Here is a 16,322-nt window from a genome sequence, read left to right as displayed (position 1 = left end):
TCTGGTTTTAATTATTATTTACCTCTTTCCTCCAGGCACACTTTGTACAGCTGTGCTCAGGAGCCCCATGTCTTTCAAATTCTACAGTAATTGGGCTTTTCAGAGCCCCCACACAGAGCAACAGCTTGTGATATCAACATCCTTGACTGATTCCATCAGTCCTGTCTGGGAGAAGCCAGACACAGCCATGGAAACAGGAGATAAGGATGAAAGAGGGAGAAAGATGGGGAGGGGTAGTCCAGAGGAGGAAGAGATGGCACAAATACCCCTGGTCTCTGTGGTGCTCCCCTTGCTCAGTACAGCCCTTCTGGGGCTCAGGGTGTGCTCCACAGTGACACAGTCACAGTGACATCTGATTTTGGGGACAGCACTGGCTGAGTGACCACAGGAGCCTGATGTTGGACAAGTTAATTCTCCTTTTCACTCAAGTCTTTTCAAAGGGCTCCTGGGCAGGCATGGCCTGGGGACACACAGCCCCTGTGCACACAGACCCTGGCAAGGCTCTCAGGGGGCTTTTGTGATTTACACCCCAAAAAAGCCACCCCTGAGCAGCCCTGCCGAGGAGCTGTGATGCTGCAGGCTTGGGGCCCCTTCCCCGGCCCCTCCCTTCTTCAGAAGGCTCAGAAAATGAAAGCAGAGCCCTCGGTTCCACTTCCTGCCTCTGGCTGGCCTCACTTCCCATTCCCTCAGCTCTCAGGCTGCTGCCCAGCAGGACGAGCAGCATTTTAACAATGCAGGACGATTTTAGGGGGGGTAGGGAAGCATGGAACCCCCAGGCTTTTAAGGCTGGGCTTTCAGTTAGAAAGAGCACATGAAACCAGAGAAATAATGATCTTTCCTTCCCTCCTCCGAGTTGAAATTTGAGATTTTATCTAAAGGCCATTCTCCACCCACTGTTCCTTGGGTCCTGTCCCTGGTGATGAGAGCAGAGATTGGAGCTGCAGCCCCTGGCGAGCTCTGACCTCAGACCTCCTCCAGCTGGGCAAGCCAAGAGATCCAGGGACAGAAGGTGTCAGAGAATCCTGCAGCATCTGGCAAGAGAAGCAGGAGCTGGGAGATCGATTCTGCCTGCAGCCCCCTCGAGGATGTTGCCCAGAGCTGCACTTGGCTGTGATGAATCCCTTCAGGTCCTCGCTGGGGACAGTGAAGCAGCAGGAGCTGCAGCCCAGGTTGGGGATGCCACAGCTCCGGTGGGCTCCAGGTGGGTGCAGTGAGCTCCAGCTGCAAGAACAACCCCTGGCTTAGAGCAGAGCACGGGAAATGCCCCAAGGCCACCTGCAACTGCTCCTCTCAGAGGGCAGAGCTGCTCTTGCCACCCAGAAACAAAGGGTGACAATCAAACCTTTATTTGTATCACACCCCCCACAACTTCTTTTTGTGAGTACAGGGCTCCAGCACCAAGCTGCCTTTCAGCTCAGGGAAGGACAATTTCCAGAGCATAAGGATCCAAGCACAGCCATGTAATAAAAGCTGTTTGAGGAAAAAGAAAAATCAGTATGAATCCACACAAGTCCATATGCATGCATACCATCCAGATGCCCAGTTCTGGATGAGCTACAGAGCACCAGGCAGAGCTCAGCAGCAGAACCAGTGACATGAGAGAGGATTGTGCCAGCATTTCCTGGATATAATGCAATACACCCACACCTGAGCAGCATTAAATCCAGGTGCTTCCTGGTTCACACTTTACTACCCCAAAGAAAGAGCCACAGCAGTGTGGTACGGCTGACCTCTAGAGATTTTTATATTTTATTTGCTTCAGAAGTGGATTTAGAGAGGAAATGTACCTTAAGTTCCCTTCCCCTGGGCCATACAACACACATAACACAAATTACCAGAAATAAAAAGACAATTGAGGGTCTTTTCTGCATTTCTTTTGTGCTTTAGTCAGTATTTCGAGGCTGATCATTTCTACTTTCAAGGCTCCAAATATTTTCTTCTCCCAGCCTCTGCTCAACCAGCACTACAGGTGGAATTCCTGCAGCGTCCTGTGCAGGGCCAGGAACTGGACTGGATGTTCCCTGTGGGTCCCTTGCAGCTCAGGATATTCTGTGTCTGTGGGGAAGATTCCAGTTAGGAATACACACTTTGTGTTCCCGGAAAGCAGAATTGCTGTGGAGCTACTTTCTTTTGAGAGGAGTGACCAGGAGGGGAGTCCAGGAGAAAACTGACCACCAGATAAGGCCAAGATGTGAATTGCATCAAACTGAGCACACAGAGGGGAAAGGAGCAGAAAGGCACCAGCTTTGGGAAGAACCTCCTCAAAGTGAAGGTGACAGAGAGCTCCCAGGTCCCTCCTTTGCTCTGGCACACAGGGGGTGTCAGGTGGTTTGCTCTGGTTCCAGGAGACATTTCTGTTCTGAGACAACTGCACTTGATGGGTCTCACCTGTGCTGGCACAGCCCCAGGAGTCACACCTGTGCTTGGTTCATGGGTTTCTGTATCAGCTGGTCCCCCCTCTTCTGATCTGTTCACATTTCACACTGACAAATAGTTCAGTGTTTCACTGACAGCAGCTACAACCCAGGAAAAGGTGACTGGAGGCTGGTTGTGGCGAGGCCAGCTCCTCAAGGGACAGAGTGGCAGCCAAACACTGATTAGGTGACAGTGACAAAGAGAGAAGCTGCATGAACAGGAAAAAATCAACCTTTCAGCAAGGAGAAAAGATGAATTTTATAGCAGCACTGTTTTGGTTTGTTCCTAACACAGCAAGCTGAAAAAAAATCAAACCTGAAAGTATTTGGAGATGTGGTTACCCATTCTCCTGCCCTACTCAGGGACAGCAAAGCTCATTCTCCCCAAATCACTGTTACAGCCAAGGCAAGACCATCCACATTCCTCCACTTCAACTGGGAAGCTCCATTTCTGGAAGGGAGCTCACGGTATTTTCCACTTGTCTGAAACACAGAGGCTTTCCTTCTCCAAATTTTTGCTTTTTAAAAGGACAGTTACCCAAACAGGCTTTCATATAAATGATAATTTTATTGTAAATAAAATGATACATTGGCCTGGCTTTGCACTGCAAGCCCCCGGTCGGTAAATAGAGACTACTGGGTCAAGGTCTTCTGCACAATCCAGGTTAAAGCCCTTCTCCCTGCTTTGCATCATTTATGGTGATAACAAAATCCTTTTCTTCCTTTTTGAACTGCTCCTGGCACATCTGCCTTTTCCCTCCTGGTCAGTCTGTGTCGGTAACTGGTGCCAATGGGAACTTTGGAATATTATTCCAAATTAGGCAAAAAACCACCCCAAAAACCCCATCCAAATTGATGCAACCTAAGTGCCACAGAACGGGCAAAGATGGGATTTTCTGGAGAAGCAGCAAATAACCTGGAATGCACAGAATCGTCACACCAAGACCAAAATGTCACTGCTTTGTTTCCTAACTGCCTCAGGGACAGCCACATTCCCCCAGGTTCCTCTCCAAAGGGAATCTTGGACTTTTTTCTGATTAACCATTTCAGGACACTGGGACTCTGATAAGAAATTCTTTGTCAAACAGAATATTCTCTATTTCTGCAGCACCTTCCATCAGGGACCCCAATACCCAATATTCCCTGGAAGGAACAGCAGGAAATCCAACATGAAATTTGGAACTGACACAATAGCTTATTGTCAGCCTGGCACTCCTCCTCCACTCTTCCCTAAATGAGTTTATTCCCAGTTTTTTTCCTAGTATGCCAGGATAAAGAGGCCAGATATAATTCAATTCTGAGGTATAATTACATTTCTGTCCACTTGAAGCTCTTTTGCTGCCAGGGCTGTTAAAAGCCCGTGGTTTCAATGTCAGCCCCAAGTTATTCATCAGAGCAGTGGACTCGGGAATCCAGATCTTCCTTTTCCATAATCAAGAGGGCAGTGAGGAAACAAAGAGGCATTTTGGCTTGGCTCTACTCATTATAAACCATCAGCAAATTCTCTGCAAAACCAGCTGCTTTTTTTCCTTTTTAAATTCATAAAGGCGTCAAATTTATTTCCCCACCTCCCCCCACCCCATAACAGTCGATATATATAAAAATCACCAAATATGATCTTTTACGATATAAATTAAAAAAAAAAACAAAAAACAAAAAAAAATGGATGAGGCATCACCGTTTACATGATGTAAAAAGAGCTAAAAAAGAGCGATATAAACTACATTCATAAAAGTGCATCTCCAAACATACAGGTAATGCTTTGGCTTGTTCCTGTGCCGAACGCGCCAGTCCGAGCTGGCCCCGTGTTCTCTGTCGCTGTACAGCGGGTGCTGCTGCTCCCATCCCGGGCTGGAATGCAGGGCTTGGCACAGAGGAGGCACATCCAGCCCAGGGAAGGGCTGGCAGCTCCGGGGACAGCTCTGAGCCATCAGTCCTGGCTGCTCCTGCTCTGCTCTGGAAGCGCCTCCCGTGATGCGGGTGAGGTAAAAGCCACGACAGCTCCTGAGGATTGAGTTGCTTTGACAGAAGTTCCGCCCTTTCCTCACGCCCTGTTCTCTCCCAGATCACAGCATGTGGGACAGCAAGAGAAAAAAAAAACCCATGGGAGAAGGTCTGGATTTGGTGAGGACAAGCCAAGGATAGAGGGAAACCCCCGCAGATGTCATCGTGTTCCTGATTCCTGCAGGTGATGGGCAGGGCATGAAGACTCCAATCTTTGGTATATTTAGGATGAAAGGCTTGAAGAGCTGGGCCCCCAGCGGTGCTGACCCTTTGCTTTTGTCATGCAGACTGCAGGGATGGTCCCACACTCCCAGCAGAGTGGTGGAAAAGCTGCCTAGCTCCGAGCAGGAGCGTCACACCCTCGCCCCCCTCATGGTAACAGTGAAGTGCAGCCCAGAAGTCAGGCCAAGGGTCTGGACAATCTGGAGTCAAGTTCCTGGCTGGGAAAAAATCAGCTGAAGTGCTCTGACTGTAATTAAATAAATTATGGAACAAGGGCTTTCATAAAAGGGATCCCCTAAGTGCCCACAAGTGGGACAGTGCATCCTTGGAGCAGTGCAGGGAGCCTGGAAAGGAAACCAACACCAGTTTTTATTGGCTACACTTTGCTCTGGGTTTGGCACAGAAAAAACATTTCATATCGTTAAAGCTTTTCAGGACTTTTGGTTGGTTGGGGCTTTTAGGGTCCTTTTGTTTCCTCTTTTAATTCAACACAGTGTTTTTCACGTGTTGAAGGAGCTTAGTTTCATTAAAACTTGCCTTATCCTGCTATTAGTATTCACTTAAAAACTTAATTTTACTGCATTATGAAGGAATTTTCAATTTTTTATGGGGGAGAAGAGTGGAGGTGTGTGGAACCTTAATATGGTTTCCAATACAAGAGCAGAACACCTTCAGTGTTGCCCTATAAAGCAATATTTTAGTTAATTAACATTTGCTTTTCTTAAGTTTCATTTCTCAGATATAATCACTCCATGAATCCCCAGCACTTAAAAACTGCTGGTCTTTCATGAGTGAAATAAAGATTATTAGTGCCCAAATCAGCACAGAGGATTTGAGGCCATCAGGACCTCAGTCCTCTGACTTGTGCAATCTCCCAAGTGCACAATCACTTGGGTATGCTTTGCTGGTACCTGCATGGGGATCTCCAGGTGATTTTAGATATTTGCTACCATTTTCAGTGTTGTCTGAGGTTCCCTGTTTGACTTGACTCCTAGAAAAGCTTATTTAAGTTAGGCCATAACATTTTTATGGAACTCTTAAATGATCATTTGCACAGTAATTCAAACACCACACAGCCAAGGGTTGAGCTTGATTCCAGCTTCCTGTGCACAAGTGTCCAGGTAATTCTCCCCTAGAAACCCTCAATTTTCCATTAGGCCATGTGCTCAAAGAAACTCTGAAGTAATTTCCTGGGCACCAGATGGACTATCTTTGGTTAAAAGGATGGTAAAAAGCTACCAGCCAAAGAGAGAGATGCAGGAGGAAGCTGAATTCCACTGAATTCCCTTCCAGAGGGGTTTTGTTTGGATCCAGCAGCCCCAGAGAGAGGAAGCAGGAGCACAGATTTGTTTGGTGTGACACAAACTAACTGACACTGTCCTAATGCTGGGACAGATCAAACCTGGCTCCAGATTTTCCAATGTTAATGGGAGAGCCCTTCCCTCAGGCCCTGGAGTGATTGCATTCTGCTGAAACTTGTCTGATTATCCTGACATTTAGCTGGAAAGACCTCCCTCTCCCCCAGCCCCAAATCCACGGATTCATTACAAAATAACACTATTCACATACTTTTGAATCAGTATCTCCTGAACACCTTCAGATGCTGAATACTCAAGAAGAAAAATATACCACACTATAGTGAGCACATGCTCCATGACACATGGCTTTTTGCTGGATTCAGGTACTGGAGACACCTCTGGAGCCCCAGGAGGGGAAAACCAGGAACTCCCACAGGCAGAGCTGGTCTGGAGGCTGGTGCACGTTTGTTTTGGACAGAGTGGAGCTCCTCCAGCTCCCACTTGGCTTCAGGTTTCTCCTGTGTTCAATCAGTGATGACACTGCTCAGATTCCCCTCCTGTGCCTGCAGAAAGCAGGCAGCCAGCTGCAAGGTCACATCCAGGGACAAAAACGCAGCTCTGCTCGGACAGCTGCCGGCAGGACGAACATCAGTCCAGCAAACGAAGGAATCAGGCACGAGAGCAGACCCCAAGTTCCTTGGCAGAACTCCCCAAAGGACTGGGCCTAGCTGAGTTGGCATTTTGAAGATGCAGCACCACAACGGGCAGTTGCAACTAGACAAGACAGGGCACGGAAAGCCCGGCAGGAGCTGCGAGCAAGGGAGGTAATTCAGTACTGGAGCTGTGCAAACTGGTGTCTGAGCAGCTCTTCAGCAGAGGGTCTGTGCCTGGCTTCCACAAAGATCTGCTTTAGGAAGTCCCGGCAATGTTCTGATATGTGGGAGGGGAGCTGGGGGTTGGTGGGCTGGGTGGCGATTTTGAAGATCGCTGCCATGGCTTCGTACTCTGCCCAGGGGGGCTTCTCTGTCAGCATCTCCACCACGGTGCAGCCCAGGCTCCTGGAAAGCAGACAGGAAAAAAACAAATGAGAATAATTCAGTAATGCCCAGCGTTCAGGGAGAGCTCCCCAGCAGCCAAGGTGCAGCTCTGGGAGCAGCTCCTGGGGGAGTGTGTGTCCCCACTCAGAGCCAGAGCTGCCAACAGCTGCTTTTCCTGCTGCCAGGAAAGTGCCACATGTCCTGCTCCCCTTTGCTCAAATTCTCCTCTCAGGAAACATTTGTGTGATCAGGGGACACAAGAGGTGCCAGTGGGACATCCCTGAAGGCACCTTTGGACCTCGCTGGTACTCCAGGTGCTGCTGCTTCTGTTGTAACTCCAAGGCACTTGGAGAATCACACAGTCACAGCATGGGTTGGGTTGGAGGGACCTTCAAGACCATCCTGTTCCAACCCCCTGCCATGGGCAGGGACACCTTCCACTAGAACAAGCTGCTCAGAGGCTCAACTTGCTGAGTTGCAAGGTAGAAAACAGACTTTTAACACTCAAGGTTCAGTGAATCGGAGCTTGTTGACCCCACAAAGCCATTTCAGCAAAATCCCTTTTCAGTCACAGCCTCAAAATGCCCACGTTGGGAAAAAAAATAACCTAATAATACCTCCACAAGAAACCAAGCATCAGTCAAAAAGTAATTGAAGTCGTAACAGTTCCAAAGTGGGAAGGCAGTAAGTTAAATCCCTGTGGGACAGATGCATCATTACCTTAAGGAAAAATTCCTTGTAAAGTTAATGGGGCTCTGCAGGCTACTTCAGGGCAAGGACATGGTTCTGGGGACATGGCTGAGCCACCTTTCTGAGGCAATGTGACTCCAACACCTTCCCAGGGAAGATGGCTGCTGCAGCACTGCACTGATTGGGGTTTATTCAAAAAGGATTAATTGCTTCCTCCAGGCTTCAGATTAACTAAAAGCCATTAGTGAGTTTTTAATATCCAATCCTGTGGTTTTATCACTTCTTTACATTAAAAAGGCAAAACTGCCTCCTCTACCTTAAAACTAAACCTTCTTTTGAGGTGAAATGCAAGGAAAAGGCATGTTGAGAGGCAGACTTGCATCAACTGCCAAGACAAGGAGGAAAGGAATTAAATGCGGTGAATACGCAAGAACTGATTTGTCGACAAAGTTTAAAATCCAACGTGAAAATTTTACAGTTTTCCAGCCATTTCAGGCTTACTAGAAGAGAGTACAGAAAATGCAAACCATGTGTGCTGAAGTGCTGGGGGTTTGCTCAAAAGCAAGCAGGGATATATTATTGTTTAGACTGATTTATACCGTTTAAGCAGATCCGGTTTCTTTAAGATATTCAGCAAACAGCAGGAATGTTTTTCATGTCAAGTCACTCCAGCAATAACAAATAGCTCACATATTCTGCTATTTAGGAAAAAGAAAACTGGAGAGGGGCCTGCAGCAGTGGCACAGAGCCAGGTGGATGGATTTGTTACGTTTCTGAGCCTCTGGGCCATACACATCCACCCTGAGACCAGAGCTGCACTGGAAAATTCTGACCCCCCAAAATAATGATTGGGATTGTAGGAACTGGAGTCTGGCCAGTGGCAGTGACTCTTTGATGGGAATGGACCAATGTCAGCACCAAGAGGAAATCCACAACTGCACCAACCCAGGGGGAAGGGCACGTGCTCCACTCTCTCCCCAAGCATCCCAGCAGGGAGAGTCTGCAGGACTTAACTCTTTGTAGACAAGACACGTTCCAGCTGTGTTTCCACTTGCTGCTTGTAAAGGAAACAGGTCCTGCTTTACTGTGGAGGCACAACCAGACCTTTTGTCCCTGTCGTTTACTTTTATAATCTCACCTTTTTAAGGCCCCCAAAATTAGCATTTTGGCACAGGACCATTTTGCTCTTTTGATAAAGGCTGCTCCTTGGCTATGCCAATAATAGCACAGCTACAGTTTCCATTCATGCAGATCACCTCTGATCTGACCTGGATCTTTTCTGTTATTCCAGGATTGGGCATCTTTCCTTAAGGCTAGAATTCTATTAATTTCCAGTACATTTTAAGCATAACTCTCATTTTGTATCTAAATGAATGGGCTTTCCCTAGACAACCTTCAGTTGCTCTTCTAAGGGATATCATAGAATCACAGAGTCTCCTGCTGGAAGGGACCCACAAGGATCATCATCCCAATTCCTGGCCCTGCACAGGACACCCCAAGAATTCCACCAAGTGCCTGAGAGCAAGGATGAAAACATTGCACCAGCCAGAAAGCAAAAAAGCAACTATCAATTTGAGCAAGGAATGAGTGGAAACTGTTCCTGAAAAACTAAAACTGGTCCTGAAAAACTAAATGAGTTGTTGGGTGTTAACACTGCAAAGCACAGCCTGCGGAAGATCGTGTCTCGAATTCAAACCGGTGACTTCAATTTTCTTTAAATTTTTCATGCAGACCAGGTGTGAACCTGGATGTTCAGGGGGCAGAAGGTGTTATCTGTGCAGTGATCAGCACGTTTTAATAAAGAAGTGGCAGCAAGTGAGAGGCTCACCACACGTCTGCCTTCCTGCCGTAGCCTTCGCCGCTGATCACCTCGGGGCTCATCCAGTACGGGGTGCCCGTGACGGAGCGGATGCCTGTCCCCGACATGCAGATTGTCTGCAGCCTTTTGCTGGCCCCAAAGTCCCCAAGCTTCACATTCCCAGCAGAGTCACGGAGAATATTGGCACCTGGACAGAAGCAAAAAACCAAGACAGCTGTTTTCATGAGATCCAGCTGTTGGATCTGCAGCCTACTGAACGATATCCAAGCCCAAATACCCGTGCTCATGGTATGGCTCTTTCCCCATTAAGCCTCAGGTGACCTGCTAAACATCATTTCTTTAATTCAGGTTGTAGACAAGCCAATTGCTAATGGCTGTAAATGGGAAAAACTTCAGGGAAAAACACAAGGAAGTGAAGGGGGGAGGGAAATGAGAGCTGAGTCAGCACCAGCATTGTTACAGTGCCTGTAAACAGCTCAACCAGCCTAGCAGGGCCCCCAGGCCAAGGGTTGAGAGAGAACAGAGCTGTGTAGAGAAGGATTTTATTGGGATGCTGCTTTGGTGAGTGCAAGCATTGCTTTCTGGTCAGCTGGGTAACAGATGTAGCTAATTAAACCACTTTGAACTCCTACAATAAACAAGTCAATTTCCACTTGGTCCTGAACACGAAGCACCAGGGAAAAAGCAAACTTTAGAGCTTAGCTTTTATGTGGACACAAACTGAGGCTGAGACACCAAAACCAATTCCTCCTCCAAAACCGCAATGAGATCAAGAACCCCATTGCTACCATTATCTGGTACATGCCCACATGAAACCCTTCTGCTCTCAAACTGAGGGCACTGGTGCTGGAGAGCTGTCTCCCCTGGGCCTGCTCTCACCCTTGATGTCCCTGTGCACGATCATGTTGCTGTGCAGGTACGAGACGCCCTCGAGGATCTGCCGCGTGTATTTCCGCGTCACGTTCTCCGTCAGGGCCCCGTACGCCTTCAGCTGGTCCTTCACTGACCCCTGCCAAAAAGCAAAGGGAAAGAATTGGCAAAGAGAGGTGACAAAGCACAAACCTTGCAGTGCCCATTCAACTCCCAAAAGCCCTGGGTGTTATACACCCAGCTGGCCCCACAATGAGCTCTGGCCTCTGCTAAAACCTTTCTAGGAGCATCTTGCCCTAAGAAGCCCTTTTCAAGAACAGCAAGGACAGGCTCCATGGCAAAAACAGCTTAAGGAGGTTCTGTCTACTGGTACAACTTGTTGTGAAGACAAGCAATAAAACAGTTCAGCAGACTCATCTGGGCCAAAAGCCTCACTTTTTGGAGAGCCAGTTTTAGCCTCGCTGGACCATGATTCTGGTAATTCAGTTACCAGAATTTACATGTTGGCCCAAGTCCTTTGAGGTACTTTGGTAGGACAAATTTAGACTGAAGAAAAGAATTGGCTTTAATGACTGTTACAGAGAATGTATTTCAAGTAGAAGACGCTTAAGGAAAAAACCAAAGAGGTTATCTGGGCATAAATAAAATGGAAGTGGTGGCATTACGAGAGTGAGAAGGCACAGCCCTAAGAGGGTCTGAGGTGGATGACACAGTCAGGGGGATCACAACAACTAATAAACCAGCTAACAAACCCAGCCAGCTCTCTTTCTGATCCCTGACTGTGCTGCTCTTACCCCTGGCATGTACTCCATGAAGATGGTCAAGGTCTTCTCTGCTCGATCCCTTAAGCAGCCATAATACTGCACAATACGGTCATGCTGGAGGTTCTTCAGCAGCTGAATTTCACACTCCAGAGCACTCACCTCCTATGGATGTTGAAGGAGAAAATAAGATTGCAGCCCCAGGAAATATATAATAAATATAAAAAATAATAAATTTGTCATGTCACTGGCAGGATGAGACCACTACCACACTGAGAAGTGTAATCCATGACATCACTTCATCTGCTTCTTGGAAAAGCCAAACACTACCAGGGCTTCCTGTTCATTTTTACTGCATTATCTGCAGGTAAGTGTTGGTGTGGAAGCTTTGATAGAACACAGGCTGTATCACACATGGTTTTAGTACCAGAAAAACTGTTTCTTGCCTTGATTCTGCCATCTGCATGGCTTTACCCCGGGTGGCTGAAAGGATTCTCCACCCACAACACATGTATAACCTCACTTCCCTCACTAAGCTCTGGGCAGGGAGTGTAATTATGAAGCAGCTCTGAATACAGTTACAGAACTGGAACTTCAACCCACTGGAGAGCAAAACAACAGGTGCTGAGAGTTGTTAAGTTTCTGTCACCCAGTCCTGTTCTGATCACACTGATGATTTACTGGAATCAAACCCTACAAACAGCTTCCCCTCCTATTTACTTCAAAGAATCTGCAGCTCTGCATGTGAAACTGATCCTTTGCTTTGCTCTTGCCACAGACAACAGGGATCACAGTGCAAAGGCAAAGACATTATCCAACAATTTCAGATGGAATCACAAATGTCTGCTGCTCACAAAAAGTATCAGGTTCTTGCTGAATCTGGGACTGAGCAGGAGGAACATCAAAGGTACTGAAGCATGAGGATTTACAGAAAAAGGAACCATGTTTTCTCCCCAAATTAGTCCCATTTTTACCTTTCCAGCTCTGCCATGGGAAGGTATCAGGTTCAGCTCTCTCACTCTGGGAGAGGATGCAGAACCTTAGAGCAAGAACCTGGATGTTGTAGGCACACATGGAACCAGTGGAAGCTGCTTAATCAGACCAAATAATAGTGTAAAGTTTAGAGTTTCAGTGCCTTCAAAAGATATTTCAGCCTGTTCTTCCTTGGCTCAGAGTTACTGTCTGATTTACAACACAGACATAGCAGAACTTCCCAGTTTAGGACATATCTTGGCTCCAATATCCCATTTAAAATCAGAATAATTAAATCTTCATGGATCAGTTATTCTAGCTCAAAGTGAATTTGTTCAGTATTGGGAAAGTGGTACACTGTTAAAACCCTAGCAAAGAACCCAAAAGCCATTCCAGCTGCATCCCCTCTGCAGGAAGTTGAGTGCTGTCCCCTAATTTCAAGGTGCCTGTCCCATCTCCACTGTCTCCAGTGTTGTCACATCACTGTTCTTGATTAATTTACACCCCACAGCTCCATTTATTTTTAAGGACACAAAGAATTCAGAAGTGAAAACTGGTAATTAATGCACTTGATGCAGGGTGTACCATATAAACCCAGAAGTGGGTTTTGCATGTGCAAGCAGCTTTTTTTTTGTTCAAAAAAGGGAAAAAAAAACCCAACCCCAACTCTTGCTGGATTTAGTTTCATTCACATCCATGTCTAACCAGGAACACAGGGCAGTCTAGTATTCCTCAAGTAACCTGGCAAAAACCCAAAAAGCTGAGAAAGGAGAGCCAAGAATGAAGCCAGAAAATGGATTTTAGTTTCAAGCTGAAGTTACTAACACATAAAAGTAATTTTTAAATGACTCCTATTCTTCTCCACGTGACTCGAAACCTTAGTACGAACTAAACAAGATGCCAGCTTTCAAGGACAGACAGAGAGAGACATTGTACAGGACCTCAGAGTGTTTCAGAAGCTGAGATGAGAATTACCTTGCTTGTTTCAGGGCTCTCTGGATCAAACTGGACCTGCTTGGCTGCGAGCTCTCTGCCCGTGTCCACGTCGTAGCACAAATACACGCGGCCAAAGGCGCCCTGGCCCAGCAGCTTCCCTCGGCGCCAGTTGATCGGAGCACTCGGAGCTAAAAGAGAACAGCAAGCATTTCTCTGCTCATTACACTGCTGGAAAACAAAGGTGGGCTTTTCAAGGACCAATCTTCATCATAGAGGGACTGAAGCAGGTGTTCTGTAGTTGAGTAAGCATGAGGTGCTCTCCCAGAGTAAGGAGTCAGTGGCAGAGCTCTGAGCAGAATCCAGCCATCCAATCTCAAGGATCTGCTGACTGATGTGCCATTAAAATGACACCACAAAACGTTTTGCAAATGTGTTTTACAGACCAGTTGTTCTATGGGGTTGGTGAAGTTTCATTCCACCAGCAGGTGGATTCTACAAAATTATTACTTTAAGAGATGATGCAGCAACTAAAGAGCAGCTTCCAACCCTTGATCTGTAGCTATCACATGCATCAGATGAAGAAGAGATGGATTAGCCTTGCTAAATCAATCCCAGCCAGCTGGGAATGACTTTGCTTCTGGGACAACTTGAAGGACATTATTCTGAGTTTCTCTGCCAAGCTAGTTTGGGGTTAACCTCTGTGGGAAGGATTTTACTGCAAGGCTCTCTCTAATCATAAAGATTAGAAGTCATAAAAACCTACTAGACATTGATAAAGTAGGGACTGTGTTAGCACAGTGTGGGTATCTTTTTCACCTGCTGAACAGTTAGACTTAATAAAAATACCCATGAGACCCAGGTAAAGCAGCATCTCCAACACCCCAGCAGGAATCCCATCCTCAGGGAATTGGGAGCCCTCACATTCATAAGCAGCAGTCTCCTGACCCAGAGATTAATACCTGAGCCCAGTTTATCAGACTGCCCTTAATCCCAAAGCATATTACTCAAAGACTAGTGCTTTAGCTCCAGCTTTGAAAGCAACACTACCAAACTCCTGCAGTTCAATGCATCCAATCATGCTGGCTCTAACAAGCAACTCTAAAAACAAAGACAAGAACCAGACATCTGAACAGTGTGAAAATACAGAAGAGCTGAGAGATTTGCTCTGACATGTCTAATTTAATCAGATTTACTGCCAGTCAGTATTTTAGTGTGTTCCTTACTCTGCTACAAGCTTACTCTTCATTTTGATCCTTAAATTACTGTATGGGATATCTAAAGTTCATCAATAATGACTTATGTTCCACTTATTTTTTATTTTTGTAATAGAATGCTGTCCAACAAAACAACTCAAGGATGCCATTAATAGAGAAGTAAATCCTTCTTCTAAGGAGCAAGTGAAATACATACAGCTCTCAACTTACAGAATAACTATAACCCAAAAGCCTGACTGAAAATGTTAACATAGCAAGAAAATAAACAAGCTTGTCTGCCTATTTTAAGAACCCTGTAGATCATCTAGCTCAAGCAAATTTTTACTTCTTAGCTGAATTTGCAACGCTCTCTAAAGGAAAGACCAGCTCCCAGAAGAAATCTGAGTAGAAAAACACTTGTCTTGTGCGTGTGACAAACGAGTCTCAAAGCACAGCCAGGGAACGACTGGAATGGCTTGTTAAAGCCAGGTTCTGGGTTTGGAGCTCTCCTCGGAGCCCTCCCTGCCCCCAGCCCAGGTGGCATTCCCCAGGAGCCCGGGCAGCCTACACTTGGTGGCAATGTTCCTCTCCTGCACTCCCAGCGCGTTCTCGCTGTCGGCGCTGCGCAGGCGGCCCCGGGGGTCCAGGTACTGCAGGGCCAGGCCCAGGTTCTCCCCGTTGGTGCTCAAGGAACGGCTGGAAGGCACCAGGGTGAAGAGATTCCCTTGGTGACGTCGTATCCGGGGAAACGTCCTCCGCCCTGGGGAGAAGGAAGGTCTTTAATGGGAGGTGATGGCTGGGGGTTGAGCAGCGGGGAGAAGGGAGAGAAATCCCATGTTCTGCCCCGTTCCCATGGAGCAGAATCTGCTGCCAAACAGATGAGATGCAAAAATATAACAGCTCAGGGCTGGTGCTGCCTGAGTTCAGTACAGCTCTGGATCATTCCCAAAGCAGAAGGCAGAGAACACTTTGTAATGCCCTCAGTGCTGTAAGATCTAAACTAACCTTCCAAAGGAAAAATCTGGTTTACAGGCTCTGAGCACAAGCTCTGAGTTTTGTTAACAACTACATACAAAATGACTTTCTAGATTACGTGCCTGGACTTGCAAATAAAAACCATAAACAAAGATTATGCCAACTTGCACCTCATGAAATTTTGAGAGATTATTTTGCATAAAGCCATCTGATTGAGCAGAGATATAATTCTTTAAGTCCCTGCTATATTTAAAACATCCAGAAGCAAGACTGCAATGCAAATTAGCAAAGTATAACGAATCTCTGTGGAATGAAAGTGCTTATATAGGGCCAAGCCTAACAACTACATCCACAACCCCCTACTCAGCCTGGACAACACCAGAAAGGACAAAGTAAACAAGAATTACAAAGTAAACAAAAAATTACAAACAACAACCATTGGTTTCCATGAAAATGTGGCATCGTGCACAGCAGCATGAACTTCAGCTTTAATTACAATGACCAGGGTACTTCCAGGCTCTCCAGAAAGGAGTTACCCTGGTGTAGAGGTTGCCATTGCCTCACCTTTTTTCCCCAGGCTGGAAGGGGAGGTGTGAGAGCCACTCACCGTCGTTGTAGTCCTTGTGCTGCATGGAGACGTTGTAGCGTCGAGGGTAGGTGCCGCCCTTGCCCGCCTTGTCGTAGATCTGATTCTCACGGTCTGGCAGGAGAAGCAAAGACAAAAGTGAGGCTCCTTCAAAAAACTAACTTCTAATGACAGAATTTTCCTGTAACAGCAGGTTTTTAGGAAGAGGCAATAAATAACTTCATAGCTTTTCCATCATTGTGTCCCCACTCCTGCTATTTATACAATCCCAGCAAGCAGGGAGGGAGGCCAGCCAAGAGCAGAAAGTGTCTGGATGAAATAACCTTTGTACCAAACATACCTGAGAACTCCTGTCTATTATCAGGAAAGCTTTGTGCCCTTGACATCCGTGACTTCCGAAAAGAAGGACTAATGGAGAAAGAAGGCGAGAGTAAGTTTTGCTGTTGTTTGGGGTATTTTTTTTTGTTGTTTTATTTTCTAAATGAACAAGTAGAGTCTTGTCTAAAAGAGATTAAAATACCCTGCAGCCAGATGTTCTCAGAGGG

The 16,322-nt window shown here is 46.6% G+C and overlaps 1 protein-coding gene across 1 annotated transcript in view; it reads right to left on the bottom strand.

The window, feature by feature from the left end:
• Window positions 1-2,962: 2,962 nt before the first annotated feature.
• MAP3K3 (mitogen-activated protein kinase kinase kinase 3) overlaps window positions 2,963-16,322 on the bottom strand; it is a 35,316-nt gene continuing 21,956 nt past the window's right edge. The window contains exons 10-17 of the mRNA XM_041465446.1: window positions 16,118-16,185; window positions 15,799-15,891; window positions 14,785-14,976; window positions 13,063-13,211; window positions 11,149-11,280; window positions 10,364-10,493; window positions 9,494-9,671; window positions 2,963-6,996 (exon numbers count right to left, since the gene is read on the bottom strand). Of these exons, the coding sequence (XP_041321380.1) occupies window positions 6,768-6,996; window positions 9,494-9,671; window positions 10,364-10,493; window positions 11,149-11,280; window positions 13,063-13,211; window positions 14,785-14,976; window positions 15,799-15,891; window positions 16,118-16,185 (1,171 nt within the window). The 3' untranslated portion in view covers window positions 2,963-6,767. The remainder of the gene's footprint in view (window positions 6,997-9,493; window positions 9,672-10,363; window positions 10,494-11,148; window positions 11,281-13,062; window positions 13,212-14,784; window positions 14,977-15,798; window positions 15,892-16,117; window positions 16,186-16,322) is intronic.

The sequence above is a fragment of the Pyrgilauda ruficollis genome, unplaced genomic scaffold (genome assembly GCF_017590135.1).
Source record: "Pyrgilauda ruficollis isolate IOZ18807 unplaced genomic scaffold, ASM1759013v1 scaffold189, whole genome shotgun sequence".
Taxonomy (NCBI): Eukaryota; Metazoa; Chordata; class Aves; order Passeriformes; family Passeridae; genus Pyrgilauda; species Pyrgilauda ruficollis.
Note: the sequence above shows the minus strand (reverse complement) of the source record. Positions and strands in the feature narration are given on the sequence as shown.